Source organism: Sorghum bicolor, chromosome 7, assembly GCF_000003195.3.
Source record: "Sorghum bicolor cultivar BTx623 chromosome 7, Sorghum_bicolor_NCBIv3, whole genome shotgun sequence".
NCBI lineage: Eukaryota > Viridiplantae > Streptophyta > Magnoliopsida > Poales > Poaceae > Sorghum > Sorghum bicolor.
In genome coordinates this window covers 10,085,144-10,104,962 of record NC_012876.2, presented here as the reverse complement: position 1 = coordinate 10,104,962, position 19,819 = coordinate 10,085,144, and the positions used below count along the sequence as shown (strand labels likewise).

At 40.7% G+C, this 19,819-nt stretch overlaps 1 protein-coding gene and 2 long non-coding RNA genes across 4 annotated transcripts; 2 read left to right on the top strand and 1 right to left on the bottom strand.

Moving 5' to 3' along the window:
• LOC110437158 lies at window positions 32–3,421 on the top strand. The gene is made up of 7 exons (XR_002455301.1): window positions 32–454; window positions 609–704; window positions 856–977; window positions 1,482–1,655; window positions 1,884–1,961; window positions 2,059–2,119; window positions 3,007–3,421. It is a non-coding gene; the product is annotated as an uncharacterized LOC110437158 (long non-coding RNA).
• Window positions 13,595–15,161, top strand: LOC110437365. 2 transcript variants are annotated; one of them, XR_002455462.1, is made up of 3 exons: window positions 13,595–13,877; window positions 14,022–14,470; window positions 14,747–15,161. It is a non-coding gene; the product is annotated as an uncharacterized LOC110437365 (long non-coding RNA). The 2 variants fall into 2 exon arrangements; XR_002455461.1 differs by having other exon boundaries at window positions 13,595–13,939.
• On the bottom strand, window positions 17,378–18,863 carry LOC8086078 (BTB/POZ and MATH domain-containing protein 2). Its single transcript, XM_002444023.2, has 2 exons — window positions 17,871–18,863; window positions 17,378–17,428 (listed from the first exon to the last, which is right to left on the bottom strand). The coding sequence occupies exons 1-2, from the start codon at window positions 18,861–18,863 to the stop codon at window positions 17,378–17,380; spliced, it is 1,044 nt and encodes a 347-aa protein (XP_002444068.2).

The following is a 19,819-nucleotide window of genomic DNA, read 5'->3' as shown; positions in this document are numbered from 1 at the left end:
GACTTGTAATAGCTATAATATTCACCTCTTTAATTCGGAACTCGTTCCTAGGCGATCACGGTGGCCACGATAGCAAAAAATGATTTAGGCTGTTTGATCCGTATCGGACGACTGTTAGTACTTCCGTACGTGGTTAACTGTTCAATGGTATACGTGCTTCCTTCCTACAGGTTGCCGACGGCTGAAGTGGAAAAAAATGTTTGTTTTTCCGATGACCCCTCGACTTCCACTTCGCCTTCCTCATTCCTCAGTTCCGTGGCTTTGTCTTCCGCTTCGTTCTTGTCGCCTCCACAGTCTTCCTCTCTGGCTTCAGTCGCTTGTGCCCCATCTTAGCCGTAGGCAGTAAAAATCGCCGGCGGCGTTGCTGAGTGCTGCATCCAAGCCCTAACCACTGAAAATCGCCGGGTCCGTCGCTTGGGGGTGCAATGCCATAGTCAGATTGGGAGAAGCGCAGGTGCCTGCTCTTTCTTATTCGTTTCCTCTCCCCCCCCCCAATCCCAATCGTACTCTGAAAATCGCCGGCTCCGTCGCTTGGGGGTGCAAACCTCTCCCCCCCCCAATCCCAATCGTACTTTTGACCCTAATCAAATCTGTTTAATGTGCTTCAGGACACTACTCTGACTGTTGTGCCTCGGCTGGATTATGAGAAAGAGCTTGCTGCCCTTTCAGACCCAGTTACTTCAGAGAGTTTTTCTGAAATTGAGGTACTATTTTTCCTACTCTTTGTCCGTGTTTCTCACCCTTCTCTTCTTCACACACCCCCTTTTTAAAGATTTTTCCCCCTTCCGATTATTTTTTCAGTAGGTAAATATTCATGTGTGTTAACCCTTTTAAAATCTGTTTCATGTGCTTCAGGAAATTACTCGGACTGTTGTGCCTGGGATCCATTCTGAAAAAGCGTTGCTTGCCTATTCTGACGACCTCGCTTCAGATAGTTGTTGTGATGCTTATGCCTCTGATTGATTTTGCAAATTAAGGTACTACTTTTAATCTATATTATTGTCATCGTTAGTGCGTGCTACATAACGTTTTTTTCCTTGTATAAAAATAATTGTCTAACAGTGATACATGTTGATACCTTGAATTTGGAATTTTAAGCTTCCATCCTGCGATGATTTCCAATTTTTACTTAAACGCAGAATGTGCTCCCGACTCATATATGTCCATAAATTTAGATACCTTGAATTTGGAATTTTAAGCTTCCATCCTGCGATGATTTCCAGATTTAAGTTAAATGGTTAAATGCACAATGTGCTCCTGACTCATACATGTCCATAAATTTAGAGTCCTTCTGTTTGTAGTTACCTTTTTTTATTCTAAATATTCTAGGTGCGATGATACTCCCTTTGTTTGTTGTCATATATTAATTCATTCTGCATAAACTTATAAATGTTCATAAAATATGAACCATTGTGTTTGTCGTTATATTTTTTTATATTCGACAATTCTGAGAGCCCTAGCTACCTTTTTTTGTTGTCTAGATCAAAGGCCTCCATGCCTGGATCCGTTCGTTGCCCCACCGGATGTGGCATCAAGGCATCCGCTCGCTACGTTGGCGGCGAGGGATGCGGCATGCATGGATGGGAACGTCTTGTGGATGTGTGCTTGGTACGTGCTGTTCATACACTGCAGTTGAGATCTTGAGGAAACTTTAGGTACATGTTCTTCCTTGTTTCTCTTTTTAGTTTTTTTTTTCCAAATCTATTTCTTTTTAGTACTGCATCTTCGTCTGTGTGATCCAGATTATAGTCTAAAAACCAATACAAATTGCTAGGACCTGTCAATGACGTATGCTCTATTTTTCTTGGTTTTAGCACCTACTCTCTGTTTATATAAATTGATAGTTTTTAAATGGAGCATATGACACTAAGCTGCTCCAGCAGTGGTGGCGCTGATGACTCAGCTCGATGGCAGGACTGCCTGGTTTGCTAGGTGCTCACCGTCGGCCAGGACTACTACATGTGAGTTTCCTCATTTTCATTACCTTCTGTCTTCAATTAATTTCTAATTTCTAGACAAATTTCAATCCATGTACTGGGGCACAATGGCTTCATGAAGACAAGGGATGCTGGTCAACTTATCCGAGATCAGCAACCTCAATCTATCTCTGACCTGAAAGGTAGCCTCTGGTACATTTTCAGTTGTTCTTTTGATGTTTGTTTTAGCATGTTCCAATCAAATGGCTACAGGTGTAGAGGTTTCAAATAGGTTTCATCACGAATCAGCAACTAGAATTTAAAAAACTCACATGTATTTGTGTCACTTCAGAGATTAAACTTTGTAGCTTGTCGAAAGGATTAGATAATATTGCAGGCTACCTTCTGCCTTAGTGCTATGTATTTATATTCTTTCCTTTCTTTGAACATTGTACTGCAATTCAATTGATCAGTGTGAGTATAAAATTTTAGGTCTGTTGTTCTTTCCTTATGATGATTGATTGATTTCTTTATGCCTGTGTTAGTCTTCACTTAGATCTAGGCTTTTTAGTACTAGAGAAAAAAACTTGATTATGGATGTGACCATTATACTACTGTCGATACACGCTATTCTCATTTTTATTAGCCATACATACATCTTATTAATCTATATATGGTAACTAACCATTGATGTTGTTTAGTGGTCTGTTCTTGTATTACTTAATTGGTCATGCTTGGATTATAAATTATAATATAAGCTCATTGTTAAAGATGGTTGTTTCATCTAATAAATTAGTATAATTTGTCCAAATATTATGATCACTATATAAATATTCACTTAAACAATTAATCCTGTAAAATTATTTTCTGAGAACTTTCACATCTGCTTGAGTCTTTTTTTCCTATGAGAATTAAATCAGCTATCATTTAAATTTAGCTACATGTTATTTGCTTTAAATTGTAATACATTGCCCGATAAATTATGCAAGGAAAAAACACTGCCACTAACAATGTGATGATTTTGTATGGATAGTTACATGACTACGCTTCTATAATTATTAAGATAATGGATTTCTCTGGGCTGTGGCAGTGTGCATACGAAGAAACCCTCAGAGGCAAGCTGGTTCTAGACATGATGATGATCAGTTGTGTCGTCTACTCTCTGACTGCAACGCACAGATGCATTTACAGTTCAATTTCCATGGCTGCTCTACCACAGTTGCTCATCATGCCCTGTTGCAGCGTTAGTGTAGTGTCCATTTTGTTGCTGCTGCTTATCCTTCCATTGTCACAAAGGCAATACAATCTTTAATTTCACATTACTACTATCCAAGTTCAGTCCTTGGCTTATTGGAGAAAGGAGAGGGGCTGGGATAGTTTGTTCTGTTTTTTTGGGTGACTCCTCTGTTTGTTTCTATAGTATTTTTTATATTTTTCCTATGCCATCAACTTGGAGACCAATTGGATGATTTCTTTTATCCTTTACTTGATTATATGTTCTCTTATGTCGTGACACAAGATGAATCATATTTGCTCTTTCCTTTTTCCATGCCCAGAGGTTCTCCTACTCAATCTAATATCTCTTGCAATCTTGCTCCATGAAAGGTATGAAGCTAATTCAGGATAATTGTGCTCCATGCCTTCATTCCTCCTAACACTTTTTTTATATAAATAATGATGTTGTAGTGAAGCTTGCTTCTTTTAGAAAACAATGGTAAAAACTAATGCTTTATCACTAATAAGTTATGAAGCTGATTAGTTGATTGATCAGTGTGTGTATCATTCACTTATATATGATACTATCTACTTACACTTATTAGTTCATTGAAAATATAAAATGCCTGTTCATTTCCAGTTTTCCGACTCCTAATGGTTACCTCCAGATACAATTCAATTTTTTTTTCAATTTGATTAATTAATACAGGTACAAGCTAAGATTACGACTCTTACCAATGTTTGAGCATGAGCACTATTTCTTAGCTTGCCTTCCAAAAAAATGAGCTGGTCGATCTAAGGTTGTGTACCAAGAAAAAAGAACTGGTCAATTTAAGGTTGTGTATTGCCTGCGAGTGCTTTTTCTAATTCTTTGGCTAAGAACGTTGATTTCGGTGTACTATGTTCTTAAGATTGCCGGTCTAAATTATATTTTCTTGGTAGCAAAGACCTTGTTACTTTCTGTGTTAATCATTAGATTATACATGAGTGCCGAAATTAACCTTTTATTCTGCAGAGCATCTTGTTCCCTTGCATAGGGTGATAAAAAAAGTTATATTCACCTGGCTATCTGAAGCCTCTAATATAACTAACTCCTGACAAAAAATGGCGACCTGTTTAAATATTTCAAAAACGATGTATATTATGTTGTTATCTCCAGTACACTTAGAAACTACTACTACTGTTTTGTGTCATGTGATTAACTATGTGCCTCTCTATTTGAACAGTTCTTAACTCCACACCAGGAACCAAACTTTTGCCTGTATATACTTGGCTACAGCTTTATCTAATTTCCAGTCTATGAACTAAACATATATTTCGTATGTGTAACAGTCATATTCTCTCGATCTTCTATTGCAGTCCGGTGATTACCATAAACTAAGTTGATAGACACCGGTTCTAAGAAGATATTTGAAGATCTGATTTTTTTTTTCATTATTTTTTATGTCGACTTTTCCTTATTTATTGAACCTTTTATAGACACACAACTACCGGTATAAAAAAACGTGTAAAATGTAATATACATGTTCTGGATATATATCTACCTCTCTTAAAGCTCCTATTATTACCAACATGTTTTTCTATCTTCAAAGTCTTTCGTGTGAACATGGATGGGAGTCTAATCACAACATGAACTTTGGCTGATCGTACCGTCTCTGCCTCAACTCAACAAAATTTATAGTCCACAACCTCCATGCCTTATGTAATGTTTAAGCCTACCACTATCAGATACTTTTGTACACCACATCTCACAGTAACTAGCCTCTCTCCGCATTCTACTAATGTTGTGTAATATCGCTGCCTAGCACTCTGCAGTGCTTTCATATTACCATTAGAACTACAGATGTAATAGCCTAATATGTATGACTGTCACGTGGACTGCTCTATATAGCTACTTTGATGTCTATGATGCTCGCTGTATATAAGCCTGATTTTAGATCCAGCAATGAATAAAATATAGACATCCATAATTGTACCCTTTACATCTTCTCCAACAATGATGATCAGTATCCCTTCCGATCGCGTGCAGGGGCGCGCGTTGCCACTAGTTAGAATGCATATGTTGCTGGATAATATTGTAATAAATTTATTAATAGTGGCCGTATGTTGTATGGGCTGTAACAATTGGCTAAAAGATAAAATTGAAAAATGGGCCAAAACTAGAATGTAAGTGGGCTTAATATAGGATGTAAATGGATTGAAAATATATTTGAAATGGGCTGAAAATATGCCAAAAAATGGTCCATGTTGATGTTGGGCTGTTAATAAATGGGCTAGGATGCCCACGATCATCTATGTCATCCTCCATGTAAGCATCCACAATGATGTGGCAATTCATCTATGACAGTTTTTATTCGTCACAAAAAATGGGTTTGGGCTGGGCTAACTAGGCTTCGGGCTCTGCCGTGACGGTTTAAAACCGTCACCGATTCCATTAGTCTGTGTGACGATTTTTTGTAAACCGTCACGGGAGTTAATCCATGACGCTCAATCCATGACAATCTCTAAAACCGTCACAAATGTTGTATAGTGACGGTTTTTTAGTGATCTGTGACAGAAAATTTTCATCATGGATTAACACATTTCTTATAGTACTCTAACAGTAAGTCGTGTGACTTGGCCGGTGGTGCTGTACGAAGGTTAGGCGAGCTGGCATGGAGATGGAGCGGGCCAAGTGCCGAAGGTGGTGGTCAGGCTGGTTCTGCCGCAGAGCTCCACGAGGAGGCCGACGAATATGTAGATTTTACTTGTAGCACCTCCGCTGTTAACAACAAAAACTGAAGGTCGCATGCATGAAGACATGACTTTTCTGAAGGTTGCAGGTAAGCGGCCCCGATCTTCTAAGGTCGTTATAAGAAATTTGCTCATCTCATGTAACCAACATGAAATTGCTTAAATTGCTAACGGAGGATGGTTAGTAATACATAGGATGGAGGCCGCTCATCTCAAGGTCGCATACATGAAATTGCTCATCTCAAGTCTTGGCGATAGTATTATTTTCTATGAAATGAGGCCGACATTTCTGAACTGCAGTGGATGGAGGCCGAGAGCTGCACGCCACACGGCTGTGGAAGGCTATCACATGGAGGCCGAAGGCTATAAATTTTTTTGGAATATTTTAATAAATAAAAATGGTAATTATAAGTTTTACTGGAGATATATTATTGTTTCATTTATACTATTAGGGATGAAAACGATATAGATATTTTGCGACCGTATTCAAGACCGAATTCGTTTAGAAGAGTTTCAGCCCGTATCCGAGTTCGAATATTCAACATCCAATACCGTATCCGTATCCGAATACTTAAATCGTATATTTATGATATCGACATACAATCGTATGTTATCCAACATGATTGACATTATCCGTATTCGAAGCCGAATCCGACCAGAAATATGAAAACAAATATGATATCGGTGATATCCGTCGATATCCGATCCGTTTTCATCCCTAAATACTATCTACTAATTACTTAGTTGATTGTTTCTACAGGATTAATGGAGAGCAAGAGATCCATTCACCTGATCGCTGCAGGTTTGGCTGCCACTGTTGCTTCAATTCCTAGAAGCTGCTGCAACCTGCAGACAAAAGACTAATGCCTTCTTGGAACTTGGAAGGCAGGAACTCTCCACGAATCAAACAAAAATAAATAATGGTCATGGAGAAAAGCTGAGTCTTAGCATTTTGTTGGAACTATCTTTTGCTGTGGCAGTGCTTTTAAGTATGCGGTGATATGGCTTTTGCCTCATTTTGAATATGTGGTGACGGGTGAATGGTGCTGTAGATTTTGCCTAAGTTGGCGTGTAATGGTTCTTCTTTTATGTGTCATCAAATGGATAGTTGCCCCAAATACTGTTACTCCATGTTTATTTTCTTAGACATGAGATCTCGCAAATTTAACTAGCAGAGGTACATTTATTTCTCTTATCCCAATTACTGATATACTCCTGATCATGTAGTCCCGAACTCATTTACCTATTAGAAAGGGACCACCGAGACCTCTGTAAAATCGCAAAGCCAACCTGTGAATCCATCGTCTTTGACTTGAGTTGTTGAATTTTACTAATGAAAGACTGATTTCTCTACCAAGATAGTTCATGATCACTTTGCATTAAAACTTATTATGCCAAGGTAGTTCATAAATTATTCCAGATACTTCTTGATTGCATTGAAACTTATTCCAGATACTGATAGAAAACTTATTATGCCATGCAGTGAAACTAGAAGCTAAATGTTGAACTTATTCCAAAATTCTCAAAACTGTCGACTTTGCTCTAAAAGTTCTTAGAATTTTATTAATACACTATTGCAGCCAGGTGAAGCCACGTTTACACTCAGCAAAGGTTTTGCTGAGTGCCACACTCGGTATAAGGGTCTCGGCAGAGCCCTATTTGGCAAAGGGCTTCTTTGCCGAGTGCTAGATGTCGGACACTTGGCAAATCTCGATACTTGGTAAAGATATAAAAGAAAAAAACCCCAAAAAAATAGGTAATTTTTTTTGGGGAAGGCCCCCAACAGCCAGTGCCCACCCGTCTCAATCGAAGTTGCAAGTCGTGGTTTTTTTGCACAAATTTTTTTTTACTTTGTCAAATGAAGAAATGACCAAATTAAAGATTGTAAATCTTGAAAAGTTATATAACTTTGTAGTTGAAAACTTTTTGATTGAATTCATTTAGGTGTTTAAAATTGGATTTAAAATTTTCTTTGTCGAATGTTTGTCGTTTGACACTAGGCAAAGAAGGTTTTCGCCGAGTGTAAAAAAACACTCAGCAAAGAGGCTTTTCTGCCGAGTGTTAGAAAAACACTGTCACACCCATATTTTAAGAACAAATTAGGATGCATAAAAGACTCATATGTGCCCCAGAAACAGTCGCACACATAAGCAGACAAATCTCAAATGTACCATTGCAGTGTTTATTACATAGTGGAATATAATATATCACATAGTCTCATACAAAAATGATAAAGTAAACAACGCTCTCGACGGAAGCTCCACACAGGGACACTGTTGACTGGTTGACTCCAAACCTAGTACTCATAACGGTAGTCCTCATTCCAGTCATCTTCATTATCATATCCTGAGGTGTTGGGAAATTGCAAGAGTGAGCACATATCGTACTCAACACGTATAACCAGGGGTTCATGAGGCTCAAATAGCTGACACGGGTTTGACTGCATTTAGCTTTTAATAGTTGATAGCATGTTTAATCATTGGATAGCAAATATCAAGGTAGCATAAATAATCTCATAACCACATGATCAATGTATACAAGAATTAAGAATACCACATATAAACAACATAATAAACCATCATTTATCATTATTAATCATGTTCATCAGTGTCCATCTATTCCGTCAGTTTTCCGGGCCGCCCGTATCCGTGGGCACGGCTAGTATACCAGATTTAACACTCTGCAGAGGTACCATGAGTCATGATTTACCCTTTCGCTCGAGGTAGCTAGTCTCTTAACCCTCTTCCTAGGGAGGTCGGCAGGGATCACTATGAAGCCTTTCAAAAGTTCGTCTAACATGTTAGGGCCGCAAGGTTTCCTTTGCGCGCAGATATAGAGCCCCCTTCCGATAGCACAATGACTCGCAGGCTATACACATACAGACAGAGGCCACACTATACCCAAAACGGTTCAGCCCCTCCGCCCTTTCGGGTAACCTCTAACAAGCTAGAAAAGTTCTTCATACTGAGCTAAAGCCACAGCCATATAGCCCTCATGGTTGTACGAGTTGTCCCAGCTTTTGCCAAGGGATAAGTCCTTATGGAGGGTCAAGATCAATCCAGCAAAAGCCAGAGTTCTTTCCACCCTTTATATTCAAGTTGCTAGAAAGCTTATTTTATTGTTTATTGTATATTCAAATATTCATGTTACAAGATCATGGATTAATAATCAAGCACTAGCAAGAACTACCCAAATGCATTTTCAAATAGGTGACAAAGAATTCAGGATAACAATCATCTATAATTTTGCTAAGGTCATCAAGGTGATAGCATGCATATGATAAATATTGTATTAATTGTGTATAGGTAACAAGGATAATCCCAAGTTATACTTGCCTTGATCAAAGCTCTCCTGAGTCCGCTGGTCTTTAAAGGCTTGATCTTGCTCACCAACGTACGGCTCACCGACTATTCCCAAACATCAATCAACAATACGCATTCCAATGTAGACAATCATACACAAAGCAAACAAGCTATAATTAGAACATTACACCAACAGTGAGAAATCAAAGATAAAAGTTTATAAAAAATAATCTACGCAGCGCTACGATCACACAAACGTAAAGTTCACGAAAATCGGAATTAAAATGGAGAGTTATGCATTTTCCAAGATTCCCTATAGAGAAATAATTAATTAAATGCTACTGCAGAATTTAAAAGTTTCAAAACAGTGAAATATTACTTCTAACATGTAGAGCTCGTAAATACGAATCCAACAAAATTTGAACGGACAAAAACAGAGTTAAAATGAATATTTTATGAGCAATTTAAAATCAGTGGCAATCTTGTAAATAGCGGAAAGCGTATTCCAGTTCAAACCGATGAAGAATACGTTTTCTAAAAGAGAAAGCGTATTTTTGAACTCCGCTTTGGGCTGCGGGTTTATTCTTAAAAAGAGCGGGGGCTCTTTAGCAAGATTTCCAGCCGAAGAGGTATCTTTGTTTCTGAGCCGTCGATCTCCAAACGGACGGTCCAGGGCGCTCCTAGGGGGGGCAGCGGCGGGCCGGCGGCCGGCGGCCGGCTCCCTGCTCCGGCGCGGTGGTGGCCATGGCCGGAGCCCTCGAAGCTCACCGGCGCCGCTGATCTTCCGTTTCCAGTCGCTAGGGATCAAAAGAAAAACGCCGGGCGGAAGAGAAGCTCACCCCGAGCTCACCTATGGGGTCGGCTCGGCCTGGGAAGGAGCAGAGAGGGTTGGCGAGCTCCGAGCTCTCGGCGAGATCGCGTCCTTGAAGAAAATGGCGGCTAGGGTTGCTAAATCGCGCGGAGATGCAAAGGGGAAGCTGCAGGGTTGGGGAGGACGTTTTATAGCGCTCGGTTGACGCATTAGGCAAGGAATATCCCGCAGATTTCGGGATTGAGTCGGTCGGGGGGAGAAGGAAATCCTTCTCGGTCACGCGCGAGGAAGGAGAAGATTATGCCGCTCGGCGGCCCAGCACGTCAGCGACCAGGAGGAGGGGCCCGACTGCCAGTGACCAAGAGAAAGAAAAGGGGGGAAAGGGGGTGCGCGGCTGCTCAGCTTGGGCCGCGGCTTGCTGGGCTGCGGGGGAGGGGCAGCAGGCCAGAGAGGGGGGGGGGGGGCTGGGCCACGCCCGGCCGAGGGGAGAGGGGTGTGCATTTCTTTTTTTTCCTTTTCTATTTTATTTTCCAAAGCCTTTTCTAAAGAGAGTTTTGAATGCAATTAAATTCTAGCCAAGGTAAATCAACACAAAGTAAAATATGCTCTAGCATGAATGCACAGTCAAGGTTACTAATCCTATGCTAAATTTTATTTTCAACAAAAATTATTCATTCACTAAATTAAATGCCCACAAAAATACTTAATTAAATTAAATTAAATTAAATTAAATCCTATTAATTGGAAATCAGTTTTTTGGGTGTTACAAACACTCGGCAAAGAGGCTTCTTTGCCGAGTGTATACGCTTGGTAAAGAAGGCTCGAGTGTTTTTTCCGACACTCGGCAAAACACTCGACACTCGGCAAAGAGGTTGTCTGCCATAATAATAGAAGAACTTAGTTATATAAAGTTTTATTATTGATGAAGTTTAAATATATTAAGTTGATCCATTCTTATTCTATGGCCAACAAAATAGAAATCAGTTTACTTGTTATCTACCGGCACTTAAAAAATAGAAATCAGTCTTTTTCTATCCACATCCGTATTTTTAGGTGTTCTTAAAATACGAAGAATGACTAATCTCTTACAACTAAAATTTAGACATATAATTTCCTCCATTTCATTGTTTTCAACCTGTATGTCTGTTTAGTTTGTTGTTGTGTGTGTGTTCTTGTAAATACTTTTTGGTCCATAATCTAATGATACCCATCAGCAGCCTGGTCTCATACCTAGCAAACCCTAAAATCAGTATGTATGAAAGAAATTTTGCGATAGAAAAATCAAATGCGAAAAGTCAAAATTCACTGTTGATAGCATATAGTCATAAACCATCACCTGCAAAAAGATTTCTAGAGCTCTCAATAAGTCAAAATTCATTGTTGATAGAATGGCTTACTACAATGTTCATAAGTTTGCTTCTGTTAATAAATACTATTTCCTTATCTCCTTGACCTGTTGTGACCTCATCAGTATGTAAAAAATTGATGATTAATCTACTTTCGTGCTTTATGGTCAGAATTTTGCAAAATAGGAGGAAAAAGAGCCACAATAGTAACAGTACCACAAATGTTTTGCCCCAAAGGTAAACCGTACTAAACTTGATCTTGTCTTGAAAGATAAACTTCCACTGTTTGTTATGATGTCATGAACTCACTATATTTTGGGACAAGTTGCTTTTTGTAGCAAAAATGTGATGGTAACCAAGAAGAGATGCTTAATAATACAGAAAAAAGATAATGGACTTCCATTAATTGAATCTAAAGAGACATCACCGGATAGTAAATCAGAAAAATCAGCTTCAATTGTGGCTATCCTGGAAGGTAATTGTTTTCCCTTTTTCACACGTGTCGTCTTCCTTACACAACTTTTTTTCATAGATTATGTTTGCAACCAGGCTGATCTTGACATTATTGAACCTATTAAAAAATCCCTTAAAACCTAGAAAGGAACAAGTTGTGCTCATCGATGATGCTTTCAAAGACAGGATGAACATGGAGTTCCTTTCTTAGCTGAATGCATTTTTAAATGTTCAGATCATAGCATTTTTAGATGACCAGTTCATACCATTACTTGTAACATATGAAATATATTTTTCCAAATATTTACAGTTCCTGTTAACTTGTGTAGGTCATAAATGCATACATTACCTTATAAGGGCTCAATATCATCTGAAGTTGAGGCCTTGTGGTAAGGTCCTCCTAGAGAATTCTCTTATCTCCGGTATCGCCAAGAGGGATGGTGATGATAAAATTAAAATAGAGGAGCTATATTCCATTCATGACAAGAATAGAGTTAGCACCATTGAGCAAAGGGTTTTATTGTACCTGGACCATGACATGGTAAAAATCAATTTATATTATGATTTATTGCTGTATACAAAATATATCCTTGTCTAATGCAATATGTACAATGCTTATTTAGGTGTTTATTCCAATAAACATTGAACACACCCACTGGTATATTGTCGTGGTTAATGCCAAAGAATACGAGATACATGTGCTTGATTCAATGGGCACTATATTTGATCGTCAAGGCCTAATTCTTACTGTGAGTGTATTTTGTTGCTACAAAGTGTTAATTATTTTTTAGTTCATAAATAGACAATATTTTGTCTGATCTTGCTTTTCTAGGTAAGCAGCTCGAAACCCAAACACTTCATGTCTTTTCTAATCTTAATCTTGTCATCGGCTAAAAGGATGTGAACGTCATTGTTGACTTCCTATTTTGGCATATCCATCTAAACTTTAGTTTTAGCTTAGTGGAATGAATTGTAGATTTTTTTTTTGTTATTACCTATTAGTTTGATTTCCAAGTTCAATGGTAGATACATTGTGTTTCAATTTTGGATGTTTTTTATGCAACGACCAGGGGATGATGAGTCCCCACCTAAAATAGTGGAACTAGCGATGACACTGTGATACTCATATACCGGTTAATGTTATGGTTCGATTGGTCACTTGACACAACTTTTGACTTGTGGAACCTGAACAAAGCTAATGAGCTCGAAGAAGAACGGGAATCCTGTGCAGCAATGGCGCCCACAACGGGAGGGTTAGCTCAAGTGCAACACGGATGTGGCCTTCTATCTAGAACAAGGACAAGAGTGTCCGGGGTGGTTCTCTCAAATGACCCAGGTCTCTTTGTTGGAGCACGGGTGAGAGGTGGTACCCCCATGGCTTTGATGCATTGACCTGGAAGCTTTTGGCTTGCGGGGATGGTGCTGCTCTAGCGTGAGACAAGGGGTGCTGCAACTTATCCTGGAGACTGATAGCCAAGAGTTTGTGAAGTTATGGAAGGAGGGCGCCAACCAACAATCATGGATTGCTCCAATCATCAGGGCAATTCAGGGAGATTAGCTCATGTTTTGTAAATTTTTCTATGATGTAACTGAGTCGCTCATGTGTTAGCTAAGCAAGTATATACTTGAACCTGTGTATAGTATTACACATATGACTGTTAATTTTATAAACTTTGTTTTTATTAAATATGATTTTAATATTGATATTTAATTGTTATATTATTTTCATTTTATTTTACGATTCATGTATTTTTAGTATAAAATATTAACTATCTCGAAGCAACATACAAAGGAAGTGTGTGCCAAACAGTTTTCATCCGCCCTCCGTCGACCACACCTTGGGATCTCTTCCGCGTGCGTTGCCATCGATCTCCTCCGCGCGATTCGCTCTGGCTTTGCGGTGCGAGTCGAGGCAGTGTCGGATCAGCCGCCGCGCCATGGCCACCACGAGGTCACCCTCCGCTGGCGCCCTCCAGGATTGCGCGGCGGCACGCGAAGGCGACGTGGTGGTCGGTGTCGCTCACGTCGGCCGGCGGTGATGGTCCCGGCCGCTTGCATCGAATCTCTGGCGCAGAGCCCGCAGACCTAGCTAGCAGCCCAGGTACACTCGATCGACCAGCACACTCGATCCTCTGCAGCACGGCTTGCACCGCTCGCCGTTCGGTAATTCTTTCCTTTTCCATGCAATCTCCTGTTCCTAAAAATCGAGGGCAATCTCTTGTTTACCTCTGCTGACGCCTGACAGGAACCACTTGAGTATGCATTCCGGCATTCCTACCCAAAAATAGAAGCCAAGATCGGAAGCAGAGGATCAAGACAGCAACGAAGGCAATTAAATTACTCTTGTTTTGCTCTCACATCCCTGTCCTGCTACCGTGCTCCTGCCGGCGGTGCTCCAAGATCGGTGGCGGTCCAGTTACTATTATTTTTCGTCAAAATTGGTTAGCCGCCGCCCAAAATGGCAAGTTTCTCTTCCTCGGTTGATGAAATCTGATTTTGTTTTTGGAACTTTTCTGATTTGTCATCCCCATGTCTCTTTTTTTTTTTTGGTGGAGGATTTGTCGTCCCTCGTGTAGAGGTATCCAGATCCGACCAGAGAAGTAGCAACCTTATGTGCCAGAATTGCATCACAATTTCAATTATGGGCTAACAATTGGGCTCTAAAGTCTAAACATCGTTAACCTCAAACTCGAGGTGAGAAGTAACAGGGGAGGAATTTATGCATCCTTGAGGGCTTGAGACAACTGTAGTGATCTCTATTGGGGAGGTAGCAATGGCCGCTTAATTTGGTGATCCATTAACAATGCCACAATTTGAGCAATGATAAAAATTAAAAAAATGTCTGAGCTAAGCTGTTACATAAAACTGCCAAATAGGAAAAATAATCTATTATAGTTACATAGAACGATAATGATGAAAACAGTTATATTATAGTTGCAACAATATTGTCACCATGTAAATATTTTGCAGGTTGAGAAAGTGGAACAACTGATGATCGATCTTATATATAGATGTACCTGGAAGAACAACACCAGCCCATGGGCAGCAGCGGCGATGGGCAGAGTTGATAGATGATGTTATCGAGGAGCAGGTGCACTGTCACGAGCAGATGGTTATTTCTTTTATGATAAACTAATTGATGAGTTTTTTCGACATCCTCTTAATAGTGAGACTATGACTGGGGAAAGCATTTCAACGAGTTCATGTTCAGCGGCACCAATGTGAACCTTTATGGGTATTATTAATCCTCGGTTCATCACTTGTTTTTGTGGTTTCGTAGGCCTGAGTTTTGTTACTATGTACCATTTATCAAAGTTCAGTTGAAACAAGTTGTGCTCAATTGTGTTGCTGATGTGCCTATGACTATATACGTTTGTGTTGTTAATGAGTATTGGTCTTATTTTATACTAGCAAACATGCCCGTGCATTGCAACGGGAGAAAAAATATCACATATTTACTTATACAGTTTTTCTCTTTTTATTATAAAATTTGAGAGCTACTATACTTAATTTTGTGACAAAATCCAAATTATAAGCAAATGTTGGCAATAATATCACAATGTATAACTAAGCTTGTATCAAATGAAAAGAAGGTTTCGATAAACTTAATTTTTCTCACATTGCTAAGCAAAAAATATTTGCTCGTGGATATAATTAAGTTTATTTTTTTTATAATATTAATATGCTAATATAATTAAGTATCAAATTTCATGAATTCTTTTGAACACACTAAAAATCTATAATTCAAGTTAGTGTGGAATTAGTTATTGATATCAAGGGCTACTATGTATGATGATCCACCCTCGATTTTCTACATCGTTTTCAGCGATAGCACTTGTGCATACTTGCTAGTGGCACATTTATTTAGTGATAACAAACTACTCAAGATCTAATTTCATAATTTGATGACCATAGACTAAATTAGGTTATAATAATATGAGTTTTGTTTTTAATACATTAATAACTTGGTGGCAGAAATATTTATTTCTCATCAGTGAATGGTATGAAGTCCAAAGCCTATATATTTTGTTGTTTTTATTTTTTATTTTTATTATAATTATTTATCTATATGTTTCTACATTTAGTTTAACGTGTGAACATGATAAATAAGGAAATATAACTAGGAAAAAGAATCAGATAAAAAAACATTATTATTAATCTATTTGTTTCTATATTTAGTTGAACGTGTGAACATGATAAATAAAAAAACATGACTGCAGGAACTGGGAAAAAAAGTATCAGAATTTTTTGTGGCCAACAAAGTGTTGGCTCGCGTTTCGATCCTCTGTTGGTCTTCTATGGCAAAAAAAAAAGAGTCTCAATCTGGAAGAAATAAGTAAAACGCAAACTAGGAAAGTTGCCATGGCTTATAATGGCTAGGAATAGATTTTTACTCTATGACTCTCTTGCGTGATCCTGTCATCAATTTGTTCTTTAGTTCTCGGTTCTCAAACACAAATAGAAAAAGAATTGACAAATAGCTATTAAGCTCATGTAGCTTGGTGGTCAGCCTCGTGTTCTCAATACTCTCCTGTTTGGTTTCCCTTGCTAAATTTTAGATAGCTAAACTTTAGTCACTTTAGTCACTAAAGTTCTAAACACATTGACTAAAAATAAGCTAAAATAGTTTAGTTCTATTATTTATCTAAGAGTAGCTAAAATAATTTTAGCTAGCTAAAATCTAGCAAGGTGAATCAAACGGGGCGTTAGAGACCAAGGTTCCATCGGTTCGATCCCTGCTGTGCTTGTTTTTGGCGTCAGCTTTTTTTTTCTGTTTCTAGGCCTATGGACCAGTGAAATGGGCCGCAAGCAGGCTGGATATAGGGTGTGGGTTCACGTGAGCGAGTGGGCTGAAAAAAAAAGCCTCCGATGACTGGTGCTTTGGTAGCCAGAAAATTTGTTGGGCCTCGAGAAATTTGTGTGGGCCAGTCTTACAAAGCAGGGAGAGGGCAGACAAAAATTTTAACCAGACGAAAATTTTAACTGAAATTTTGCCTCTTTAATATTAGAGAAATATTAGATATAGATATTGCGGTGTATTCACCCTCTGTTCTTTTTTAGAGAACATTTGGCTCCTCTGACGTTCCAAAATAGTTATTCCATGGCACATGATTCACAATTTTGTTTGTATGGTTCTATGTAGAAGAGCTCTAGATATCGATGCAACTCGACAATTTTTTCCTCCTTTTTTCCCTCTTTTCCATTTAGGAACTCAGCTGATGGGTGGCTGGGTTTCTTGCCACATGTAGGAAACGAACATTCTGTGTATGACAATAAAAAAATAATAATATTGCTCAATTTTGAACCTTTTCAGAAACCACAAGGTTTTTGGGCAAAACATGGATTACATGTTTTAGTAAGAACTTTTCTTGAAAAAAAATGCAAACATCTAGCAACATAAAGACATAAACCCCCCAGTGTTCATTTTGGCTTGTGATGATTCTCGAACAATACTAAATGTCTTCTAAAAATTTATGTTGTCCCATTGCAACACACAGACAGTCACCTAGTATATAGTTAAATAGGTACGGGACAAATGAACCATGTCATGAGAGAAAGGAGGAAGAAAGAAACTGATGAGTTATGCCCTTAATGACCACATCAGTGGCCGTGGTTTATTTTCATCCACTCAAGGCCTTGTTGGGCTGCACTCTGATCACAATACACGCACACTCATCTATACAAATACACGCACGCAAATTGTACCTACATTCCATACTAGACAATCATCACAATATATACATACACACTCATCTATACAAACACAGGCACACAAATCATACCTATATGAGCACCTTCAAAGACAGGGTAGAATGAAATGGATACAATTATAGTCAAACAACTCAGTTCAACTAAAAAATGATATGTAATATATAACTGTAGCAACGCACAGTATTAATTTATTCTTAGCTAATATAATACTCTCTCCATTCTATTGTCTGATCGATCAAGTGGATGGAACTTGGGAACCGTCCAAAAAGTTTTGCTAGCTAGTAGCTACGTAGTTTTAAAACTTGCTTGACTTCTCTAACACTTCCACCAAAAGAAGAGGGTGGGAATGTTTTAGCTGCAAGAACCCTTGGGTCTTCTTTACCTGGTCCATCCTAGACGAAGTGGTCATGAAGTCGATGCAGGCATCCTTGAGCGTGCCGCAGTGGTGTCGATCAGCCAGCCCCAGCGTATCCGCCACGTTGTCGACATCGATCCTCTTGCAAAGAATGCGCTCGCAGATGAGCTTCAGCCGCTCCACGCTGTAACGGTCTGCGGCGGTGAGCAGCTCCCAAACCTTTGTAGTATTGCCATGGCTGCCGTCTTCCTCCTCGTCTTGTTGATCCACGATGCTGCTCGCCGGCGAAGCGTCGGTGTAGATGTAACGGAGCAAAGCCCTGAACGTGTCGGCTGTCATGGCGCTGATCTCAATCGGCTGCGCCGCCCCCGCCACGCTCTCCTTCATCTCCCCATAGAGCTGCGCCTTGAAGACGCGTGATCGCATGGCGAGCACGATCTTGTGCGCCGGAAAGAGCTCGCCGTCGACGGAGAAGGTGACATCCGCGCCCTCCCTGGTCTCGAAGATCTCGCCGAACTGGTCCAGCATGTCCGACGGCGGCACGTCGTCAATCTGCTTGCCTATTGTCGTCGTCTCGGGATCGTCGTCGTCTGGGAAGACGGTGACCGTGATCAGCAAGACGAGCCGGCCACTGTCGCCATCGACATACCAAAAGCACTGGTCGCTTAGGAAGACATAGTCCAGGTCCCAGCTCATGTTCACCGACTCCTCAAAATACAGCGGCGGCGTACCGTAGAGCTTAGTCGGGAGCAGGGAGCGGCATCGTGGGTCGATGACGCTGAGCTCCCAGGACGCCTTGACGCTGACGCCCCTGGAGCAGAGCTGCAGGCTCATGGACAGGGATGGGTGGCCGCCGTAGGTCTGGCATACGAATCGGGCGGACCAGTAGTGGGGGCCGGCGGCGAAGACGTTGGACTCGATGGTGCTGGGCGGGAGAACCACGTGCGGGTAGCCGCCGATGGGGTGGTAGATGTATAGGCCGTAGTACGCCACCGTCGCCGACCCCGTAACAAGGTTCATGGCCGATCGAGGATGGATCCGGGCGGCGCGTTTGCTTGAGACGGCACCGGTCCCCCGCCGCCGAGGCTACTTAGATTTAGATCTCTCATCTGGGGACCGGTTAGGTTAGTTAAATAGGAGTAGCCCGGATGGAAGCCTACATTCTCGGGACTACAGACCAATCCTAAGTTGACTACGTGAGCTGTGAGCAGGTCCACCATTTCAAGAAGTACAGATAGATCCAAATGGGCCACGGCGCGGTATATATAGATTTCCATCTGTCACTAACACGATGGGCCGGCCCAAACACGACACTAAAAAGCACGGTCTAAGCACGACACGGCCCGGTGGTAGTGTCATGCCTGGGCCGCAACTTCAGCCCGCAGTGCCGGCACGGGCACGGCACGGTTAATAGGCTCGCACAACGCTCTGATGCTTTGAGAATAGATTATGACCATTGAATGTATTCTAAGCCATGTATATAAACATCACACAACTCTTCCAAACCCTAACTCCCTAGTCGGCGGCGCAGACGCATCCTTGTTGCGGCCACTCTTTCTCCCGTCTGACTATACGACAGTGGTGGTGCTCGTCTTCTCCTTGAGGCAGGGCGCAGTGAGCTTCTCGACTTCTCCCGAAGCCACGGGCCGGCACGGGCACGATGGGCCACCGTGTCTATCGGCACAACACGGCACGGTTAAGGAGCCATAGTGCCGTGCCTGGGCCGAGAGTTTGGCACGATGGCCCGAGACGGCACGACACGATAGACACAGTGCCGCATAGTATCGTATAGTGCCAGGGCCGAGCCGCCCATTTGGCCAAGTATACGGCGCGGTCGACTGTATGAGTAGGGTCCACAATGGTGGAAAATCAACAACCACCATTAGGGTTTCACGGCTCGTGAGTCGCGACTCATGGCTTAGAGAGCTGCCGCCCTCTACTTTCATCATCGCTCTGGTCCCCCTCTGTCCCCCTTT